Source organism: Schistocerca nitens, chromosome 10 (assembly GCF_023898315.1).
Source record: "Schistocerca nitens isolate TAMUIC-IGC-003100 chromosome 10, iqSchNite1.1, whole genome shotgun sequence".
NCBI classification, from domain to species: Eukaryota; Metazoa; Arthropoda; class Insecta; order Orthoptera; family Acrididae; genus Schistocerca; species Schistocerca nitens.
In genome coordinates this window covers 1,462,602-1,486,984 of record NC_064623.1, presented here as the reverse complement: position 1 = coordinate 1,486,984, position 24,383 = coordinate 1,462,602, and the positions used below count along the sequence as shown (strand labels likewise).

Sequence of the window (24,383 nt, the reverse complement as noted above, 5' to 3'; positions counted from 1 at the left end):
ACTTAGTAATAAGATATCTAATACATAAGTAGGACCTGCTTCAAGGAGCGTAACAGCCCCAATGTACGTGTGCTACGGCTTCTGACTAGTCATTGCATTAGTGTTTGTTTACATCAGGTTTATTCTTATGATGAATAGAGTATGTTGTTGTTGTTGTTGTTGTTGTCTTCAGTCCAGAGACTGGTTTGATGCAGCTCTCCATGCTACTCTATCCTGTGCAAGGTTCTTCATCTCCCAGTACCTACTGCAACCTACATTCTCCTGAATCTGTTTAGTGTATTCATCTCGAATAGAGTATAATGTGTACAAAAACCAAGAGGGAACAATAATAGTGGGAGACCAAGAACAGAGTGCTCGGATTAAAAAGGGTGTAGTCTTTCCCCCCTACTGTTCAATCTTACATCAAGGAAGCAGTTATGCAAACAAAAGAAAGATTAAAGTGCAGGATTGAAATTTAGGGTGAATGGATATCAGTGATAAGATTCGCTGATGACATTGCTTTCCTCAGTGAAAGTGAAGAATAATTACAGGGCATGTTGAATGAAATGAACGGTCTAATGGGCACAGAATATGGATTGAGAGCAAATCGAAGAAAGATGAAAGAATGAGAAGTAGCAGAAATGAAAACAGTGACAAATTTAACATCAGAATTGGGTATCATGAAGTAGACAAATTGAGGAATTCTGCTATCTAGGCAGCGGAAAAACTGTTGCGGACAGAGCAAGGAGAATATGTATATATTTTTAAAAAAAGCAGACTGGCACTGGCAAAATGGGAATTCATGGCTAAGAAAAATAAACTAGTATTTAATATAGGCCTTAATTTGAGGAAGACATTTTTGAGAATGTACATTTGGAGCACAGTATGGTAGTGAAATGTGCTATGGAAAATCAGAACAGAAGAGAATTGAAACATTTGATATGTTGTGCTACAGAAGAATGTTGAATCTAGGTAGACTGATAAGGTAAGGAATGAAGAGGTTCTCCACAGAGTTGGCGAGAAAAGAAATATGTGGAAGACTTTGGCAAAAAGGAGGGACAGGTTGATAGGATATATGTTCAGACATCAAAGAATACTTCCCTGTACTAAGGGAAGCTGTAGAGGGTAGAAACTGTAGGGGAAGACAAATATTGGAATACATGTAGCAAATAATTGAGGATGTAGGTTGGAAGTACTACTCTGAGATGAAAAGGTTGGCATAGGATAGGAACTTGTCAGGTCGTATCAGACCAGTCACAAGACTGGGGACCCAAAAAGTACACCATGACTAAAATTCTTTGAGGGGAGGACTAAATTCAAAGCTGCCCCCACCCCTGGGCTCACATATCTTTTTATGAGTACATCCTTTGCAGCATAGCTGCTATGAGCCTTCAGCTCTTGCAGTGGTACTTCCCTTGCTGTGCTCGAAGTCTTATCTTTGTACTATATTTTTTCCCCCTCTCCCCTTCCTGTGAATGGTCTTCCTGGGGTCAATTGTGCTTGGCTCTGGTTTGTGTTTTTGACACTTGTTTTCTTACCTTCCGGCCTTCTACAACTTCTCATTATTAATTCTATGATCCGCTTGTTGGGTCCAACTTCCTACTTTCTAAATTACACAGAAGTGCAGATTGTGCAAGTAAGGTCATCCAGTGCGGTGTATATTCCACCTTTGTGCCTTTCTTTCTTTGCACCCTTCTTTCTTGCAACAGTACTATGCTCAAAACCTAGCATGGTAGCCATTCTGTTGGAGGGAAGAGGAGAGCTGCAAACTCCCCATGCAGAGAAGTATGTGCTCTTCATAATTGGGGTGCTGGGACGCTAGGCAATGGTTTACTGGCCAGATAACTGTTGGTGGGTTGTGCCTGTGGGGAAAGTCCACTTTGAGTGGGGGTGATACTATGGCGGAAGATTCACACGTGAAGCGAATTAAACTTTCATCTGGTGGCTGCACGGTCCTAGCAGTCTCTTCTTGAAACTAAAGCATATTAAAATGCAGAGAAGTATGGCTGCAAAATGTTTCCTCCCCAGGCTATGCGATGGAAGGAACGTAGAACTCAGAGACAAAGTGAGGAATACTCCCCGCAATACTTTGTTTTAGAATGGACAGGAATTTCTTTTTGATTACAAAGCCATTGTTCTTCTGTGAACATTTCTTGTCAGGTTTTGGGAAGTGGCAGCAACTTCAGAAATTAAAAAGTGGCTCTGTTTGGTTAAAATGACCTTCCCCTCTCGGTCACGAGTGCTGTTTGTCTGCGACAAACTGATTGACATTCCATAAAAGTCTGAGTATGGTACAGGGTATCATATTCCAAAAAACAACAGAGTGGGTACTGGAGCCTGTATCTTGGCCTTTGTGGGCGACTCGTTGCTTGAGTAGGTCAAGATGAGCACTCCTTGTTTCCCTCCCCCTGTGGGGAGCACCGTTCCCCCTGTTAACCAGACTGCACCATTTCCAAAGAAACTCCAGGAATACAAGATCCATGACCGCCTCTCATATCAAGAGACCAAAAATAAATGTGATTGCTACATCCTACACTCAAGACTGACGTATGCTACTGCTATGACGATGTCATTGTCTATAGTGACTGTACCGTCATCATCTGTGTGTTCTAACATCTGCTCCTTGGGGCCACTCAACTACACCTGCTTCCCTAGTGGGTCACTTTGGGATCCCAGGGAATGAACATACTGACTGAAGATGTATACATCCCGGGAAAAATCCGGGAATTTTTGCAGCTGGGAAAACCATGGGAATTTTTTAGAATTTCTGGGAATGTTTCATTACTTTAGTCTGTTAAATTTTTGTAATTTTGGATGGTAAGAACTGATACTCTAACAAAGAATTTTACCATATCCCACTAGTGCAGAATAAGACTGCAGCAGTAAAACATAAATGAGAGAGAAAAAATAAAATAAATTACAACTTAAGTTGCAAAGGAAATGTGCCATTTATAACAATGAAACACAGTGCACACACTAGTGTATGCCAGCAGCAAAATGTGTTAAAGCCTTTAGGATGAAGTCTATGCAATACTTCATAACAACAGACTGCTTCCGAGGAGCGTGACACCACAATTGTTGACATTGGATTCATTTGAGCAGTTGTGAGTGGGCTCATGCGCATGCGCAGTTGAGTCTGGTATGAGCAGTACTACTTCCTCCCACTTCTGTCTGTTAGCTGTGTCAGCAGTAGCAACAAGCAGCAAGGAATTATTGATGCACCCAAGCCGCCACATTTGTGCATGCCCAGAGCAGTCTGAGTTGTAGTGGGGAGGGGTAGTCTCCACGTGACCCGTGTTTATGTTCAGGGATTTTGCTCTTTCCTCTTTGTTTACAGTTCTCGTGTCAAATGAAAATAAGACAGATTTCTGTGGCTAGGAGCTACCAAGTGAATAAAATACATTCACATAATTACGGACAGCTAAAATATTAGTTTCAGTTTTCTGATTTTATTTTATTTCCATATTTTTGGCAATTGTCATTAATCGCGCTGCAGAACGATGAAGCTATTTTTGTTGGTTTGCTGAAGAAATTTGACTTTTATTAAGGTTTTCTGCAGAGCCAGTTAATTTATTTGAAACACTATTGTCTAGTTTCAACTGTTCGCTGAATTTCAAGTGCATGTTTTAATTTTGTGGCACATATGGTATTATGCCGTAATAAAGAACCAGACGTGGGATAATACCGTGCTGGTGTGCAAAGAAAATTTACATCTCGAAAACCACACTGAAAAGCTTCATATCAGTTTGTGGCTTAATTCATTATGAATCTGGACTTACGAAAGTGCACTTTAAGCCGAATTATGTGCTTTGGTACGGTTTACGAAATTCCGATGCTCATGGAGTATCCTCTGATGTCCTGTTACTTTTATGACTTAAATTAATATCTCTTAATGCATATGAACGTATGGGCTTCCTACATCATAGCTGCACACGCCTGTTTTCTGGTGTTCTCTGGCAACTGTAGAAAAGAACCTATTTCTAACAGGTCACGAGAAAATATTGCGAATGTTTGTTCGAAAAGCGTTACTTTCAAAATAAATTTCCTTTTACACAAGATGAATTACATTACATGTGAAAATGTGTGACGAATTTCTTAAATCACAAACTGATTGGCTCTCATTTAACTTTGAGGACCAGCCATTTAGAGGAATTTCGTCGAGTCCAGAAGACCAGACATTTACGTCATTAATAAAAAATTTATTGGCACATTTGTGTGATTTATCTTAAACAGTAACACACGCAAAAAAAGACCAATAATATATGTGAAAGTTTAGCTTTTCTTGTAGCTACACTGTGTGTATGAATTTAAACCATTAACTTTTCCTATTTGTGTGTTTGCACTACTTAACAGTGACGTTGCTGTCGGCTGACATCATCACGTGTCCTGTGCTCTGAATATCTGCTATCACTGGCTGGCGAGATCACTCGACACGAGCTACGATTGGCTTATAAAAACGCAATTTTACTTTTGTAATGTGAGAACATGCAGTTTATATTTTGCTACACATCAGAGATCTTTCGGAAACACGATTCCCCCCTCCGGGTTTCATTTTCTAATGTGCTGGGAAGCTCTTCGTCAGTGTATAAAACTTTACCCATTCGAAGGATAGACAGGTTTTACAGTTCAGAGCGAAAATACACGGTCACTTAGCATGGATATAGTGTATTTTCATGAGGGGGGAAAAAGTGTATTTTTAACTGGGAAAAATCCGGGAATTTTTTGTCTGCTTATACACCCTGTGACTGTTTGGCCAAGTGGGCTACCGGGACACTGATTTTGGAGATGGGGTACAGACCTGGGTCTTCAATTGGCTCTACACCCACAATTGTCAGAGGCTTGGAATGTGAACTGGTCTGCCGCAGTTTCTCCAAACAAACCGCGAACCGTAGCTGCTTGGCAGTCTTCCCTCCATGCTTCTCACAGGGAATGTGCTGTCCTCTGTCGGCTTCCCGTCAGTGTCACTTGGCTACCCCACGGTCACATCCTCTGACGTGAGGATTCACATCACTGTCAGAATGGTCCCCATCTCAGGGTTGCCGACATCCTACTGGACTGCCCAGGTTGGCCACCTTATGAGGAAACTTTAACTTGCTAACACGCTACCTCTGGTGTGAACGATGCAAAAGTGGCCGATTTGGTTTTACGTATTACTCGTGCAAATGGTTTTTACTCCTCTCTGTGATGTAGGGTATATTAGCATCATTGGTTCCTTGAGGGATTTGTGGGTGCCCCCTAATCTGCTCCGATCTGTAGTCCACCTGTGCTCTTGCCCTTGCCAGCCATTTAATTCTTTTACATATGTCAATGGTTGGCAGACTTGTAATCATTGGTCCCCTTTCTGAGATTTTATCTTGTCCTTGTAACCAGTTTTCTTGCAGCAATGGAAGGTGCGGAAGCATCGGTCAGATGCACAGGGTGTCTCTCCAGTCGCATAATGTGTCCCAGGTGTCTCCAACTGTTTTCTGCGAGGGACAAGTCTCTCACCTTCACCTGTTACACCTCTCTCACTACTGTTTGCTTCTATAACTTGGTTTTCTTGATTCTCAGATACAACCAAGTTGGTTGGAATTCATCTTTTGTATAATTCCTCTCTGGGGACTATTCCTGGCTTGACACGCAAAGGATTAAGGAATCGAAGACCTTGTTGCTTAGTTCATTTATCCCCACCAGTCCATCCTTATTTGAAGTCCTGTTCTGCTTCTCTCCTCCTTTTTAACTGAGTGTAACTTGACAAACCATCTGTCCCAATTCTGTACATGTTGTAACAGATGATGTACATCCAGTTGTTCAGTTGTGCCAACAATTCAATTTTTGGGAAAAACCCATCTGCACAGCCAGATATATAGACTGTAAGTATGTAGACACTTGTTAAATGAAACACAAATACATAAAAACATGCACAAATATGTGAAAATATGAAAACTTATTCCACAGACAAATAAGTAAAAAAAATGCACGAAAAGTGGGGAAAAATAGAAATAAACAAATCAGGTTTGGATATACGTGCGTGTTCGGATAAGGGAAGATGGGGGGCGGGGGGGGGGGGATTGACTAGGGTGAGAATTGGAAGTACGTGTAGCACATGTAAGTGTGAAATTACATGAGAATGAGGGAGCAAATAGGATCGATAGGAATAATTATAATTATTGGCAGGAAGAATTTGGAGGACGAGAAGCTGGACCAAAAATCCACGCAGTCACATAGCCATGTGTTGTGCACAGACAAGATTGTTGATACAGTGTGGTTAGGTTGTTGGAGCATGTGCAGTTTGGAAGGCAATGAAAAGCACAGTAAGGAGACAGAATGAACACTGAGTAGAGTAATACTTTGGAGAATAACAAAGAAAAACATCACAGGGTTGTGGGATGGAAGAAAAGCCATTGGATAAAGTCAAAGAATGGAAAGTCTAGGTTGGAATATCAATGGTATTATGAAAAGGATAGAGTGCAACCCACTGTAAAGATGAAACATTTGGTTGCAGACAAGCACAACAAAAAGACAGTCGTATATTTAGCTTTCTACCAAAGCTTTCTTCAAAAAAGAAATGAAAACATAAACACTTTGACACGAGCAGGCAAACCTCACACACATGACCGCTATCTCTGGGTGCAGGCACAGCATCAGTAGGCTGTGGAGGGGGGGGGGGGGGGGTGATGGCGGGGAAGGAGAATGACAGAGAAGAGTACAAGAAGACTAGTGGGTGCATTGCTAGAGAGTGGCATGCAATGAGGGTGACGGGATGCATATTGGGAGGAGGTGATAGCACAGAGGGGGTGGAAACTGTTGGGTGTAGGGTGTGGAGACAGTACGTTATTGTATGTTGAGGCCGGTATAATTTCAGGAGCGGAAAATGTGTTGTAATGTTTCCTCCCATCTGCAGGTTTCAGAAAAGCTACTGGTGGAGGGATGATGCCAGATGATGGTGGAGGGATGATTCCAGATGACACTGGTTGTGAAGCAGCCACAGAAATCAAATATGTTATGTTCAGCTGAATGTTGCACCACAGGGTCATCCATTTTGCTCTCGGCCACAGTTTGGCGGTGGCTGTTCATGCTGGTGGGCATCTGGTTGGTAGTCGTACCGATATAAAACGCTGTGTATTGATTGCAGCAGAGCTGGTACATGACACGGATGCTTCCACAGCCCTGTGGCAAGGGGTTGGGAATGGGAGTGGTTTTCAATGGACTAGGATGTTGTGGAGGTTGGTCGGGTGACGGAACAGCACAGTAGGAGCGGTCAGAAGAACCTCAAGTAGGATATTGTTCATTTACAGATATGCTGATAGGTAATAAAATCCCTGATGTGGTTCATTTGTTGCAGACTGGAGTGGTATTGACTGACAAAAGGACACTTTTTCGTAGCTAGTTCTTGCGAGGTGGTGGGAGGATTAGCATTTTGCGAGGAAATGACAAGGGAGATCTGTTTGGGGGCAAGGGCTGGAAGATAGTGCCTGTTCCTGTGCGAAGGCCTCGGCGAGATCTTCTGCGTACTAAGCGAGGGAGTTCTTGTCATTGCGTATACGCAGTCCTCGAGTGGTCAGGCTGTGTGGGATGGATTTTTTTGTGTGGAAGGGATGGCAGATGTCGAAATACAGGCATTGTGCACTGTTGTCTACCGACACACCTCTTGGTCTCTTCCTGTTTGCTAGTTCTCTCCTTTTCTGCTTCCATTTTCCCCCTTGCCCCACAGCCTCCCAATGCTGTGCTTGGCAGCCTTGTAGACCCTGCACACTCCAACAGACAGCACCACTCCCCCACAAGTAAAGTACCCTGCTATCCCCCCTCCCCCTTGCTGTCCCACTCCAGATCACTGTATTCGATAAATGCGACAGTTGCAGTCTGGTCAGAGATAGTGGTCGTGCTTGTGTGAGTTGTGCCTGCTTGTGTGAATCTGTTTGTGTTTTCCTTTCTTTTCCTAAGAAGGCTTTGGCAGATAGCTCAATGTGTCACACTCTTTCTGTTGCACGTGTCTGCAACTCAACATCCTATCTATGTGGTTAGTAGCAATCTATCCTTTCCTTAATATTGTTGATAGTACAGGAGTCCACATCCTGTTACGAGGAAAACCTTTGTCTCTGTTAATCTGATTTTCTGCTAACCTAATTTCAGTTGCTTCATTGTAAACACTGTTCCAATACCTGAAAGTGCGGGCAGCTATCAGGGTCTCATCATATTTTATCCCGTGTTTCTCGTTTACTTAATTTTCTGTTACCGTCGATTTTTCAGGTTGTTGTAGCCGTGCTCCACATCCGTCCTGAACTGTGCGAATCGAATGGCTGATTCCAACATTGACATGGAATTTTATGTACTCCAGGCTCCCAAATCATCTTTGACAGATCCGAGTAGTGCCCTAATTGTGAAAACTACACTACTGTGTATTTTATTACCTACGCTTCATCCAATCACATCAGTTTTCATTGGGACTCGGCAGCAGTAGCGTTTTCCTGAAAGTTGCCAATAGATGAATCACTGAACATAAAGTTGGGTTGATTTTAGGATCCGGCAGAAAACTTTACGAGATTATCAAGAATTATTACTCTGGGAAAGCCTAAGAGGTCACAGTGCTGCTATACTCACACTGATAATTGTGTGAATGTCTTCTAAATTATATGTGTAATAGGAGAAGTGCAACTATGAGGCACCGAGCGAGGTGGCGCAGTGGTTAGCACACTGGACTCACATTCGGGAGGACGACGGTTCAATCCCATCTCTGGCCATCCTGATTTAGGTTTTCCGTGATTTCTCTAAATCGCTTCAGGCAAATGCTGGGATGGTTCCTTTGAAAGGGCACGGCCGATTTCCTTCCCCATCATTCCCTCACCCGAGCTTGCGCTCCGTCTCTAATGACCTCGTTGTCGACGGGACGTTAAACACTAATATCCTCCTCCTCCAACTATGAGGCTTGCTCAGAAAGTGAGTGTACTGTGATCATAATGGGTTGTGGTTGTTTGTTTTTGTGAGGTTTGGCAACATTGAGTGGTAGAGGGGGATACCCAGACCAGAGGAAGCATCGTAGAAACACGCTAACACGTAAACTATGTCCAGTTGTGTGACATATGTCGGTAAGAAATCCTGCCGAGTGTGAGCCTCACAGAAGGAATGACATCTGACAAATTTTTTTCACAAATCAAAATGGTTTACAGCGAAGGTTTTATGAATAGAATAAGTGTGTTTAAGTTGTGTAGGGAGTTCAGTGCAGGCAGAACACATCTACATGACGAACTGAGGAATAGAAGACCTACCATTTTGACTGACGAGTTGGTGCATAAAATCGAGGTAACTTCTAGAAGACCGCCGATTGACAGTGGATGAAATTTCTGTGATGTTTCCCCGACTCACCAGAACTGTCTTATACGAGACACTCGCAGAAACGCTGAGACACCAGAAACTGTGCGCTAAGTGGATCCCAAAACAGGTGAAGTAGCAGCACAAGAAAAACTGGGTCCATAGTGCCAGTGAGCTTCTTGAGTGACATGAATTGGAATATAGGAGCATCTTGAAAAGGAAAGTGAGGGTTTTCTGAGCATTAGTGTGACTGGAGATAACACATGTGTGGCTCATTACACACCTGATATAAAGACAGTTGTCACAGTGGCATCACACCAGCTTCCCATCTGCCAAAAAATTCAAACCCACAGTTTCAGGCGGGGAAAAAAAATCGTGGCCTCATTGTTTTGGAACTGAAAAGGCAGCATCATTTTGGTCGAAGTTTTTCCTCAGGGAGAGACCAACAATGTTGTAAGACTTTAAAAAATAGTAAAAAGGAGAATTCAGAACAAAAGGAAGGGAATGCTGATGAGAGGAGTGTGCTTGCTGCTTGACAACACACGTCTTCACACACCCTTAGCCAAGAAGGCACTTGTGGACTTATTTGGCTGGGATGTTTCGAATCGACTGAAGCTTCGCCTGGACCTTTCGCAAGATCCTAAGGACTCCGTTAACCCTGCGGCTCTCCGCTGCCACTTCCTCTCGATTCTTGAAGTGTTCCGGGGCTCTGAAGTGGTTTACACTGACTGCTCGATGGCTGCCGGTAATGTTGGCTTCGCCTTTGTCATCAGAGGCCATATTGAACAACAATCCTTGCCTGATGGCTGCAATGTATTCACTGCAGAGCTGGTGGCCGTATCTCTTGCACTTCAGTACATCCGTTCCTGTCCCGAGGAATCGTTTCTTCTGTTTACTGACTCCTTGAGCAGCCTACAAGCTATCGATTAGTGCTACCCTCGCCATCCTTCGGTGGCGTCCATCCGAGAGTCCGTCTATGCCCTGGACTGGTCCCGTCATTCGATGGTGTTTGTGTGGACACATTTGAATCCCAGGCAACGAACTTGCCGACAGGCTAGCCAAACAGGCTATGTGGAAACTGCTTCTGGAGATGGGCATCTCTGAACCTGACCTGCGGTCTGAGTTACAACGCAGGGTTTTTCGACTTCAGGAGACGGAATGGCATAACAGTATGCACAACAAACTGCGTGTCATTAAGGAGAGTATGAATGTGTGGAAGTCTTCCACGCGGGCCTCTCGCAGGGAATCAGTTGTCCTCTGCCAGCTCCGCATTGTCCACACTCGGGCGACCCACGGTTACCTCTTGCGCCGTGAAGACCCGCCTCAGTGTCGGTGTGGAACCGGTTGACAATGGCCCATATTCTGGTGCACTGTCCCACTTTGACTGCCCAGCAATGAAATCTTGGGTTACTGGACTCGGTGCCGTTCATTTTATCTGACAACGCCTTATTGGCTGATTTAGTTTTATCCATGAGGGTGGGCTTTATCATTTGATCTAAGTTTTAGCACATGTCCTTTGTCTCTCTGTGTCCTCCACCCTAGTGTTTTTAGGGTGGAGGTTTCAACATGTTGCAGAGTGGTTGGCTTTACCTTTTTATTCTCGTGGTCGGCCAGTCACTGCGTTCTTGTTTTACTCTCTTCTGTTACTAGTGTGTGTCTATCGTTTTCTTGTCCTCTTTTGTTCCTTTTAGTGTTCATTGCCTTTCCTTCATTCTTGTGGTTTTTCCTTTCTTTCCATTGTGTGTTATATGTCTCGTCTGTCTTATTCTCGCACTTGTGGCATTGTTTTATTAGGAACAAGGGACCGATGACCTCGTAGTTTGGTCGCTTTCCCTCTCTTTTAAACCAACCGACCATTTTGAAACACACATTTTGAGGCAGAATCTGTTGGTGTCATGTGTCAGAAAAGGTGTGCCATTCGTGTCGACAGGTTACCCCCAGAAACATTAATTTATGGATGCTATAGTTTTGACTTTATGCACTAGGAACATTGCTGTGGCATTGCAGTGAGGTGGCCACTGAAATATGCTCACTATTTTTTTATTTACTTAAATTTGGCATATTTCATGACAGTACCTTTTCCGTAAAATGTTTACAAGGCGATATTTGTCTTGGATTCAGTTGTCTAGTGGAAGTATGATTCCACAATGCAGTTTTGTCAGTTGCAGAAATGACCTGGTTCAATGTGTTTGCTTCATTTTTGATGCTTCAAATACTATTTCTTCGAATGTGGTTTCTTCTTAATGTTTATATAAAAAAGGTGGTAACATAATTAATTTTTTTTCTGTTCACTTCCAAATTATTTATGACGGCGACCTGCGCATTGTTCTACCGTCAACAGACACCACGAGTTCACTGCCGACTGAGTCCAGTCAAAGACGACTCCAGCGTCAAAGACATTTTACACAACACACAAGCTTCCACTTGTAATCAATCTCTTTGATATTCTTCGTCACATTTACTAATAGTAATCAATATGCTTTCACTCTCAAAAATATAAGTAAATTAACATATAATAAGGCAAATTATAATAAAAAATTCTGACAAAAAATATAAGAAAACATTTACAATTTGGTATCGACAAATCCGGTAGAAAATAACACATCTCCCAGATCCATTACAATTGCTCCCCAGGGCTTTAGTTGTTATGAACATATACAACAAAATCCCAACCACACTCAGTAATGGATCTGTATTACACAATTAGTACATTAATGATGCTGTCTGATAACCTCTTCCAAATTTGGACTCTTTGAATCTGTGGACTTGTTACTGGTTGTTGTTGCAATGATCCTTCCCCATCAATCTCATACACAAAAAATTCAAGTAAAGAAATTATTTAACATGATAAATATACATGGTATAAAACATACATGATAAGTATTCTAACATACAGCATACAGATTGAAAATAATAGAAAGGTAAAACTCATTTCCTAGAATAAGATTAATTTTTTTTTCATATTAATGTTAATTTCATTATGCTTACATATTGTACAATAAAAAATGATACTGGACATATATATAGTGTAGTTTTTTTCTATATATTTGCCTTTTATATTTTTTTTGCTTCTGTTTTTTTTTTTAATTTTATATTTTTAGTCATGGTTTTTTTATTTTGTATATTTTTTTCTTATGATTTTCTTTTTTTTATGCTTTTCTTTCTTTTAGTACAACTAAAGATACATCAGTATTATCTAAATTTTTTTTGCAATTATTTATGTACACTTTCCTCTCTACTACAATATTACTAAGTCACATTCTTGTGAAGAGTACTTTCGCTCCCCACAACATCAGTATAAAGAGTAATAAATTGCTCATATATCATGAGGCTTTATCTAAAATTGGTTTTGAAACTTATACCTTTGCATGCATGTCCTCACATGCATGCCTTCACCCACAGGGAGGACTTAGCTTCCAAAAATTAGAAAAAAATTTATAAATGCTCACTAGGGAGACTTTTTTTTAAAAAAAAAAGTAAAAATAAATCTTCCTCTCATTCTTTGTGACAACAGTGTTTTTTCATCAGTTTCAATTAACATGTGACTTCAAATTATTAATTTATACATGCAAATATACATACTTGGTTGTACAGGTAGTTTTGTTCTAACAAGCATATTCCAGTGGAGGACTTTTGTTTTAGATGATAATAGGTTATTTAAATTTTGAAATTATGATTTCTGTTTATATAGTTTCAAAGAGACAACATTCCTGAGACCAAATAATTTCTTTGACTTAGGATACACCAAACGATAAGCATTAGGGTGTGGATTTTCTATGACTTCAAAAGGCCCAATATAGATATCAAAGAATTTTTTAATTTCTGAAGTTAACATTTTTGATTTTTTTCATGAGATTTGACCAGAACAAGATCCCCAAGTTTGAAAGTGGTTAATTTTACCCTATTGTTATGTCTTTTATTCCTATTTTCCCCTTGTTTCCTCATAGTTTCCCTGACAATATCTTCTCTCTCTTGCATAGTTAAAGGTTTACATTTAGGAAAGTCAGTAAGTTCTGATATAAGATTTGGAGGTCTAATATTAAACATAATCTCATGCGGTGAAAATCCTGTGGAACTATGTTGTAAGCTATTCATAATATCTTCAAAATTTCGAATGTGCTCAAACCAGGTTGGATGTTTATGGCTACAATAGGTTCTACAAAATCTCCCAATTTCCCTCATATATCTCTCTGCAGGATTGGTGGATGGAGAATAAACAGATATAAGTATATGCTTCAATTTTGATCTTTCAATAAACTTTTGCCAAATTTTAGAGGTGAACTGTGAACCATTATCTGATAATACAGCTTTTGGTTTGCCCACCTGTGCGAAATAATCTCTTTCAGTTTTTCATAATAATTTCATGGCTAGTAGCTTTTTTCACTGAATATAGTTTAATTAATTTTGAAAATACGTCTACCATAACAAATATGTAACAGTGACCACCATTACTCTTTGGTAACATTCCATATAAGTCCACAGCGATAAGATCTGAAGGTTTTTCCAGAATAATGTTTTGCATCTCTCCACCACATGTTTGATTGCTCACTTTAACTCTCTGACATTTGTCACAGGTTGCCAATTCTTTTCTTACCTTCTTTCCAATATTGTAAAAATAAACATTTTCTTGTATCTTTTGAATGCACTTCTGTATCCCACAATGACCAAAACTTTCATGTATGTAAATGATCAGCTTATCAGCATCTGCCTCTGGCCAACACAGTTTCCAGTTATCAGCATCTACATCTGTTCTCCGAAATAAAATCCCCTTGTGTAATTTGTAAAATTTATCAAGTTTCTCATACCCCTTCTTGCCTAGACATTCTTTGATTAATTTCCAACTTTGATCTAAATTTTGATTTTTTTCTAATTTTGTTACACATAGCTCTAATTGTTTTCTCATTTTCCACCCCTTTCAAGTATCTAATTTTAAATTGCTTTTCTTCCTCTTGTTCAAAAATCTCCTTTTCTCCCCCAATTGGTAACCTTGAAAGTGAATCAGCTACTACATTCTCAGAACCTTTTATGTGTTTGATTTCAAAGTCAAACTGTTGCAGAAATATTGCTCATCTGGTCAATCTACTGTGGTATAATTTGCACTCTTGTAAGTAACTCAAAGCTTTGTGATCCGAAAATACTATGGTTTTATGTCCAATAAGGTAAATTCTAAATTTTGTAAAAGCCCAATGAATTGCCAAAAGTTCCTTCTCTGTGACTGTATAATTTTTCTCATGCTTGAGCAACATTCTGCTTGCAAATGCTATGGTACAATGTATCTTAACTCCATTCTCTACTCTTTCTTGAAATAACTCTGCTCCAAGCCCATAATTACTGCTGTCAGTGTTCAAACAAAATGGTAAATTAAAATCGGGTCTGTGTAATAAGTGTTGCTTCCTCAACTCTTGCTTAATTTTATCAAACTCTTCCTGACAACTTTTATCCCAAACCCAAACAGTGTTTCTCTTAAGTAACTGACTTAAACATGGGGCATTCAGACTCTGATCACTTATATGTTTTCGGTAATAACCCAAAGAATGATTTTGTTTTTTAGTCTTAGGAATAGGAATTTCTGAAATTGCTTTAATTTTTTCTAGATCTGCCAAAATTCCCTTGTCTTTGACAACATGACCCAAAAATTTTAATTCAGAAACTGCAAATTTACATTTCTCTAATTTCAATGTCATCCCCCCTTTTCTAAGTTTTTCACAAACTGACTTTAAATTCGAAAAATGTTCCTCCCAATTTTGCCCTGTAACCAAAAGGTCATCTACATAAATTATCAGTTTAGATGCAAGTTCTTGCCCGAGTACATGATCCAAAACTCTTATAAATTCGGAAACAGAAGAATTTAACCCAAATAGCACAACACAATATTGGTAACTCTTATCATTGTACAAGAAAGCTGTATATTTTTTAGAATTAACCGAAAGTGATACCTGATGAAAACCCGAAGTTAGATCCAAACTTGACATATATTTTATATCTGTAAATTTATAGAGTAACTCATCAATATTTTCGGGATGGTCTGTCTGTCTGAACAAAATTTTGTTTAAGTGTCTAGAGTCCAAAACCAATCTTACTCCACCATCTTTTTTCGAAACTACTACTAGAGGATTATTATATGCACTGATACTCCTTTCTATTATATTACATCCTTCCATCTTTTTCAGCTCTTTCTCAACAGCAAGTCTTTTTGATATTGCAATACTGTATGGTTTTATGAAAAATGGTTCATGAGGTTTTACCTGAAGCTCACACTGATAACCCTTTACCCTACCAGGTATGTCACTGAAAACATCACTGTATTCCCACAGCAGATTTTCTAACTGTTGTTTTTGCTCCTCAGATAAATTTTGTGTTTCTGAAATTTTCAAATTTACTGAATTTCCAAATTCAACTTCATCAGTATCAAATCTATGAGTTTCAATATTCTCCAATCTATTTTCTTTCAGTAAATTGATGCTGTCAAAATTTCCATTACTCTGATCACCAAGTGTGTTCACAAAATTTGTCTGAATGTATTCCCTTTCACTAGTTTCTATCAAAAGTTTTCTTCCAACCCAATCAAATGCTGTATTTACTTTTACTATCCAATTCATACCCAAAAGAAAATCTTCATTAAATTCCTGAATTACAAAACATCCGTGTGTGAACAACTTGCCTTCAATTAAAAATGTCACTAAAGCCTGGCTTTTTACCAATTTACTGCACCTTTTATCTTTACCCCAACAACTGGCATTTCAACATAATCTTTCCCCGCTTTCAATTTCTTGCTTAACCTTTCAGATATTCCCAAGATCTCACTTCCTGTATCAATAAAACATTTACCAATCCATGACCCAATTTGAACTTTAATAAATCACTTTCAATTTCCCCAAACCTATACTTATCAGAATCATATGGTATACCATTATATGTATTATTTGTCACAGTTATAAAATTTGCACAAGATACAAAATTGTCATTAGTACTCTCTATTATCTCAAATAGCCAAGAATTTTCATCCAAATCACATTGTATACTATTGAAGTACTTATCCTTCAGCTTTTCAAAAATAAAACATCTCATCTTTTTCCACCACTCAGGACATATAGTTTCACATACATTAATAAGCATCTTTCTAAAGTTATTGTCAAAAGAAATAGTTTCACTGTTCAGCCATAGATTATTAAGAAATGTGTGTGTGTCATTAGTATCTGTAAAAGTTTCACTTAGGCTAGAAGTTATACATGTGTCATCATTATTTGTGAAGTCAGATTCTTTACCAACAACATCAAAATTCACACTTTTACACACACCTTGCTTGCGAGCCTTATTCATCCTGGTAACATCCCTGGGAATTTCTATAATATTCCCACTATTTAATCCATTTTCGACCATGTGTTATACCCAACTCCCTATTTAATCTAATGAAACACCTTCCCTCAACATCATCATCAATACCATTACTATCATTATCAACTTTATCATCAACATCATTATCATTATACATATTCAGGTCATACACATTCAAATTATCCCCTAAAATATTATTTCCCCTTTCTAAAGTTACCAGATCCCTTTCACCAGTATTTTCATTCTCACAGCATGCATTCTCTCTTTCATACACACCCGTCTCTGAACTACTACAAATTACATCATCTGACAAAGTGTTGTTCTTTTCTGCCCAAGTGTAAAACTCTGTTAAATTAAATGAATCACAATTACTTTTATCTACTGTATGTTCTTGTGTACTGAAAATTTTATTTTTATCAATATCATCATTATTTTCCTCTTGAAATTTCTTCAATAAGTAACAACTAATGACCTCATGTGATAGCTTAGGTTTGGAACTGTCATGTTTAGGTTTATGATAGTCACATCCATTGGTCCTTTCATCATGCTCACCTTCTGCCTCAACCTTGTGGACCTTCAAGGGGGCGTCTACTCATTTTTCATTTCCTGAATTACAACTGGTTCCTGTTTGAACTGCTGATTGTGGTTCTGCCAATGTCTCTGATCAACATTTCTGTTCCCATTCCTATGCCAAACATTACCTGGTTGTTGGTAGATTCTGTTGTACTGATCTCTAGCAAAATTTCTGTGATTTTGATCCCTAAGTGTTCTCTATTTTGTTTATTATTTCCGCAAAAATGTTGCTCTTGTTTTGGATGAAAATTATGATCCTTCTTTTGAAAATTGTTATATCCCCCTGAATTTTGACTGACACCATGATAATTGTTTTGTTCCCTTTTTTGAAAGTTGTCATTTCCCCAATTTTGACCATTACCCTTCTGAGTAAACCCACTGTGTGTTCTTGTTGTTACCCTATCCAACTTTTCAATATAATTGAGAAACTGCTCTACATTACTATCAGGACAATGAACTAAACTCAACTGCATTGCTGATGGCAATCTTCTCTTTAAGGTATCAATTTTGATCAAGTCATCCAAAGGTTTTGTTAAACGAATAAGTTTTTGAAGTTCACTTTTGCAAAATTGTTTCATGCTCCCATCTGATTCTCTATAGTTTCTCCCATTCAAAAATTCACTTTTGATTCTAGTTTGTTTAAGATCATCCCAAAAATTTTCCAGAAATTTTGATTCAAATTCTGAAAAGGTCATCCCCAAAGTTACAAGCTGGTTTGCCCAAGTCAAAGCTTCCCCTTCCAAGAATTTTTTCACAAATTTAATTTTCATATCATCTGGTGAGTGAGGTAAAAAAACAATCCTTAAAATACTGTATAAAATCAGCGGGATGTAAGGGTCCATCTACCGAAAAGTGCTTCACTGGAATATTAGATACAAGATTGCATATGTTGACATTGTGATTTTTGCTTTGAAATTCAATGTCAAAACTTTCAAGTATTTCGCTAAGATCTTTGACAGAGTTTTTGTTTTCTAAATCATTGCACTCTAGTTTTTTTTTCTTAGAGTAACCAAACGATTGTCAGTTTCTTGTTGTACATTTTTTACTAAAACTTTTGTATTCTCATCCAAATTTTTAATTTCCCCTTTTATCTCATTAAAATCAATTAAATTTCTTTCCCTATCTACCAGTAACTCATTTTTTACAGTATTAATTTCATCGCTCAATTTAGCATCAATTTCATTTACTTTTGCTTCCACAGATTCAATTTTTTCCTCAACACTGCCAACTCTGTTCGAAAGATCACCCACTTGGGTATTGACTGCTTGGACTTGCAACAAAATGTTATCAATGTTTTCATCCCAGTAAGTCTTATTGTCGTCAACTGATTGTTTAATTTCTTTCGTGAAATTTACAAGAAAACTTTTTAAATCAAATTGATCGGTTCTTTCTGTTTCATTTGACCTGTCCTGATTTTTGAAGTCTATTAAATTACTACTTTCTACTTTAGGCACGATACTCTCGAAAATCTCATAAGTCATTGTGAAAAAAAAAAAAAAGAAAAGAAAAAGAAAAAAAAGAAAAAAATACACAACAATACAAAACAAGATAAAAAGATTGTTTTAACAAAACACGAGGGTTTCGTGACTTATCTGGAACACTCTTCTACTGTTGCAAATCCACGTTTTCCATCCATGTGATTGTTGACCAAAATCCTTGAAGTATTTTCTTCTGTCGAAAATTATATTTTTTGCTGAAACATTTCTTCTCCAAAACTTTTACTTCCTGATGAACACAAATACTGTAACACACATTCTGAAAAAACTGGTATTAACACACACAAATTTTCTTCCTCGTAGCACTGTTGAAGATCTCGTGAACACAATATCCCGGCTACAGTCCCCAGTTGAAATATGGTATCCCGGCTGAGACACAAAGTCGAAATATGCTCACTGTTTTTTTATTTACTTAAATTTGGCATATTTCGTGACAGTACCTTTTCCGTAAAATGTTTACAAGGCGATATTTGTCTTGGATTCAGTTGTCTAGTGGAAGTATGATTCCACAATGCAGTTTCGTCGGTTGCAGAAATTACCTGGTTCAATGTGTTTGCTTCATTTTTGATGCTTCAAATACCATTTCTTCGAGTGTGGTTTCTTCTTAAAGTTTATATAAAAAAGGTGGTAACATAATTCGTTTTTTTTCTGTTCACTTCCAAATTATTTATGACGGCGACCTGCGCATTGTTCTACCGTCAACACACACCACGAGTTCACTGCCGACTGAGTCCAGTCAAAGACGACTCCAGCGTCAAAGACATTTTACGCAACACACAAGCTTCCACTTGTAATCAGTCTCTTTGATATTCTTCGTCACATTTACTAATAGTAATCAATATGCTTTCACTCTCAAAAATATAAGTAAATTAACATACACTCCTGGAAATTGAAATAAGAACACCGTGAATTCATTGTCCCAGGAAGGGGAAACTTTATTGACACATTCCTGGGGTCAGATACATCACATGATCACACTGACAGAACCACAGGCACATAGACACAGGCAACAGAGCATGCATAGTGTCGGCACTAGTACAGTGTATATCCACCTTTCGCAGCAATGCAGGCTGCTATTCTCCCATGGAGACGATCGTAGAGATGCTGGATGTAGTCCTGTGGAACGGCTTGCCATGCCATTTCCACCTGGCGCCTCAGTTGGACCAGCGTTCATGCTGGACGTGCAGACCGCGTGAGATGACGCTTCATCCAGTCCCAAACATGCTCAATGGGGGACAGATCCGGAGATCTTGCTGGCCAGGGTAGTTGACTTACACCTTCTAGAGCACGTTGGGTGGCACGGGATACATGCAGACGTGCATTGTCCTGTTGGAACAGCAAGTTCCCTTGCCGGTATAGGAATGGTAGAACGATGGGTTCGATGACGGTTTGGATGTACCGCGCACTATTCAGTGTCCCCTCGACGATCACCAGTGGTGTACGGCCAGTGTAGGAGATCGCTCCCCACACCATGATGCCGGGTGTTGGCCCTGTGTGCCTCGGTCGTATGCAGTCCTGATTGTGGCGCTCACCTGCACGGCGCCAAACACGCATACGACCATCATTGGCACCAAGGCAGAAGCGACTCTCATCGCTGAAGACGACACGTCTCCATTCGTCCCTCCATTCACGCCTGTCGCGACACCACTGGAGGCGGGCTGCACGATGTTGGGGCGTGAGCGGAAGACGGCGTAACGGTGTGCGGGACCGTAGCCCAGCTTCATGGAGACGGTTGCGAATGGTCCTCGCCGATACCCCAGGAGCAACAGTGTCCCTAATTTGCTGGGAAGTGGCGGTGCGGTCCCCTACGGCACTGCGTAGGATCCTACGGTCTTGGCGTGCATCCGTGCGTCGCTGCGGTCCGGTCCCAGGTCGACGGGCACGTGCACCTTCCGCCGACCACTGGCGACAACATCGATGTACTGTGGAGACCTCACGCCCCACGTGTTGAGCAATTCGGCGGTACATCCACCCGGCCTCCCGCATGCCCACTATATGCCCTCGCTCAAAGTCCGTCAACTGCACATACGGTTCACGTCCACGCTGTCGCGGCATGCTACCAGTGTTAAAGACTGCGATGGAGCTCCGTATGCCACGGCAAACTGGCTGACACTGACGGCGGCGGTGCACAAATGCTGCGCAGCTAGCGCCATTCGACGGCCAACACCGCGGTTCCTGGTGTGTCCGCTGTGCCGTGCGTGTGATCATTGCTTGTACAGCCCTCTCGCAGTGTCCGGAGCAAGTATGGTGGGTCTGACACACCGGTGTCAATGTGTTCTTTTTACCATTTCCAGGAGTGTATAATAAGGCAAATTATAATAAAAAATTCTGACAAAAAATATAGGAAAACATTTACAATTTGGTATCGACATATCTGGTAGAAAATAACACATCTCCCAGATCCATTACACCACGAGCATAAGTAAGTGTGTGGATCAGACCCATGGGTCACCATACGTTGCCAATGCTTGGCGTATCCAAACAGAGGTGGAGGTCCGTCTCCGACAAATTCTCTGTTGATGAGAGTTTGTAACCTAACTGTGGGGCTGGCTGTTCTCAAGGGTGCCCTGTCAGTACTTAAGCAGTGCTGCTGCTGTTGCTGCTGCTGCTCAGGAATTGCTTTAAAACTACTTTCCGACGTTAATCGCACAGCTGCGATATTTTCTCCTAATTATCCTTTGCACTGTAACAGCATTGTTGTTGTTGTTATTGTTATTATTATTATTATTATTATTATTATTATTGAAGCATATTAAGTTTACCTGCCCGACTAGTCATGCATGTTAAAGCACCACTTCTGGAACGGGGAGATGCACTGACCCCAGATCGAATCTGCCAGAAAATTAAAGACGAGGGTCAGTGTGCCGACTGCCTAGATGTGGTTTATAGGTGTTTCCCACACCTATACTGTGAATACTGGGCTGGTACCCAAGTCTTGCCTCAGTACACAATTTGCAAACATTTAGAAAATTTCAAATGCGTTACACTACATTCAGACAGTTGAGTGCACACATTACATTGCAGGAAACTAAAATGTGGTGTAATTTTATAATAATTTTTAGGTTTGGCCTGAAATATGTAAATGTTTTCTCGTGTGTGTAAGGTGTTGGTGTTGGTGTTGCACTGCATGTGTGTACGTGAAACTGTTGTTCTGCCTCTCACACAGTCGACGAGTTATTATGTAGTCAGTTATTTGAATGTTAATGTGGATCTTAACTGTATATTCTTTATATTATGCAAAATGAGTCAGTTTCACAATTATAGTACACTTCTTGGTGAAACATACGCCTACTTGCTGATCATTTAAAAAACAAAATTATACGTTAAGATTTTTTCACATGTTTACAGTGAAGTGCACTCATACACAAGTGCATGCACACCATACACGCTTTCTCCCAAGTTTATGTTTAAAGTAGTTAATTGTATTATCTACTAAATTCTTTACAAGACTCGATAGGTGGTGGCTAAACCTTTTTATGGCCAAATGCCTCACTCCTTTTAGAGCCACACTATTGTTTCAAAACTGCCGTTGATTATTGACAGCAAACACCGCACAGGAGGTGATGTACTGTGAGGCTGTTGTCACAAGGCCCAACCGTGCAGACAGCTGCCTGTCAGAGGACTCCTACTATACAGTTCTGTGCATCAGTGACAAGTTATCCCATAATGTATTAGTGAATGGAAATAGGAAAATAAGGCAATTTTAACATCTTCATCTTCAAAATCTGATATCTATGTGCAAAACTTTTAGACCTTAAGTGTTTGAGATTATTTGCAATATGTAACATACAGTTCGGGTTCTTATTGACATAAAATACCTAAGAATGTTGAATATCATGTTTCCTTTATTGATTTGCCTATGTACATTATTTCAGATGATCTGCCTCAGGTCTTGAGCAGTACTGAGTTGTGTGTGTTACTTTATCCAAATTCAGTGATGATCCATTTGAAGAGAACCAGTTACTAATTTTAAAGAAAATATTTTCAGTTCAAGCAAATGCATTTGGGTTGATTATAATAAATGCCACGTGTCGAATGTAATTATGTGAGGTCTTGATGCGTGTGCGTGTGTGTACGCAGTCAAGTTTCACTAATTAAGTTAGTACATGCTCACACCTCAGAATTTTTTTTTCTCCCGCAAGTCAAGATGAAATTAGTTGTAAGATTGTCTGTCAGTGGAACAGTGCATTTGTACAACACAGTTCAACTGCTCATTTTGCTTTTACTCACCTCAAGTGGAGGTTGCTGCTTTATTGGCCACTGATGTTTCTCTTTCACTCACAGTGCAGCATTCGGCCTCGTGCAGCAGAGGAGGTTCTGCATAAACCCGAACGAAGGCTTCTTGGCACAACTGACAGAGTTTGAGCCCATCTATCGGGCCCAGCAGACGCTCCGCAACGGTGAGGCATCGACGCCGCGCTTCAAGCGGCCACTGGACGATGCGGGCTGTGAGCCGCCGCCGCCTCCGCCGTCGCCCTGCGCCCCTGCTGCTGTCACAATGCGGTGATTGCGGCCACCCGGCCGTCCCGGACAATTTCTGGGCGGTACTTTGAGAGACGTGGACTGTGTCATGTAATTTGTGAAACCTCTGCAGTTATTCATTGCCAATTGTTGTGACATTAGCAGGATTTTTCCACGGTGGCCAGATAGTTGCTAAATTAACAGCAGATGTTAGTTTCGGCATATTCTCACTATTGACGTGGCGGTCACTGGCTACAATTATAATTAGCACGTGAATGTTCTTGCTGTTCTAAGTGGGACCACATGTTAAGAATTTTAAGGATAAAGCTTTTGTAATGTTCTCAGAAGTATTGTCGACGTCATATCCTTCTTGTTACAGAAAGACTGAACTGTACAGTAACTCACTGTATTAGCACATGGCTCTTCGGAGTCCCCTTATGTCCAATGCTTACTTGCATTAACTTTGGAACAGAATTTTTAAATTATGCTGCTTATTGTCTCCACTGTAAAGGAGATGGCTCATTATTTAAAAGTTTTAACAGACATTACTAGGTTAAAAGTTTTGCGTTGAATTACTGTCCATTTGACTCTTACTATTCTGTGGAGGTTTCTAAAATTATGTTATTAAAGACCTATCATTTATCCTGTTTTCAAATCAGGAGAAAGGAAGCTGACCTTTTTTACCTCAGAATTTAAAGTATAATTTGCTTTCATGATCTGTGTGTATAGTTGTCATTTTAAAATTTCCCTTGTCGGTCATATTTAAATTGCAATAATAGACTCCTAAAAATAGTATGATATACATCAGCATACACAAGAGTTGCCTCTGTCAATTTCTATTAACTGCCACTGTGTGCTGCAGTGCTTGCTCTGTATTTAGGTATGAAGTATGTCTTCTGTTCCACCCTTGTGTATATTTTGCCATCCATTGATTTTGTATTTTCCCATAGATGTGCAATAAATTTATATAAAAGTTGAGAAAGATTGAAATTAAGTTCAAGTTACCACAAATGTGCCGTAATATACAACTATTTGTGACACTGTCTGAATTCAAAGACTGAAAATACGAGGTAAAGAAAAGAAGTACTACTTGACATTGCTAGAAGTTGGGGGGAGGGGGGCGACAGAAAGTAACTTCGCCAGGAACAGAAGAGGAAAATAAGAATGGGAAATCCACGTTTGACAGCAAGTGAACCAACCAAGAAAAATAAATTGGGCCACAGTGCATACTTGATCTACTTGTATAGGAAT

At 39.9% G+C, this 24,383-nt stretch overlaps 1 protein-coding gene across 2 annotated transcripts in view; it reads left to right on the top strand.

The window, feature by feature from the left end:
• The window catches only part of LOC126210486 (serine/threonine/tyrosine-interacting protein-like), a 77,428-nt gene extending 53,314 nt beyond the window's left edge, over window positions 1-24,114 (top strand). For both annotated transcript variants that reach the window (XM_049939718.1, XM_049939719.1), the window contains exon 4: window positions 22,956-24,114. In XM_049939718.1, coding sequence (XP_049795675.1) covers window positions 22,956-23,178 — 223 coding nt within the window. In that variant the 3' untranslated portion in view covers window positions 23,179-24,114. The remainder of the gene's footprint in view (window positions 1-22,955) is intronic.
• Window positions 24,115-24,383: the final 269 nt, after the last annotated feature.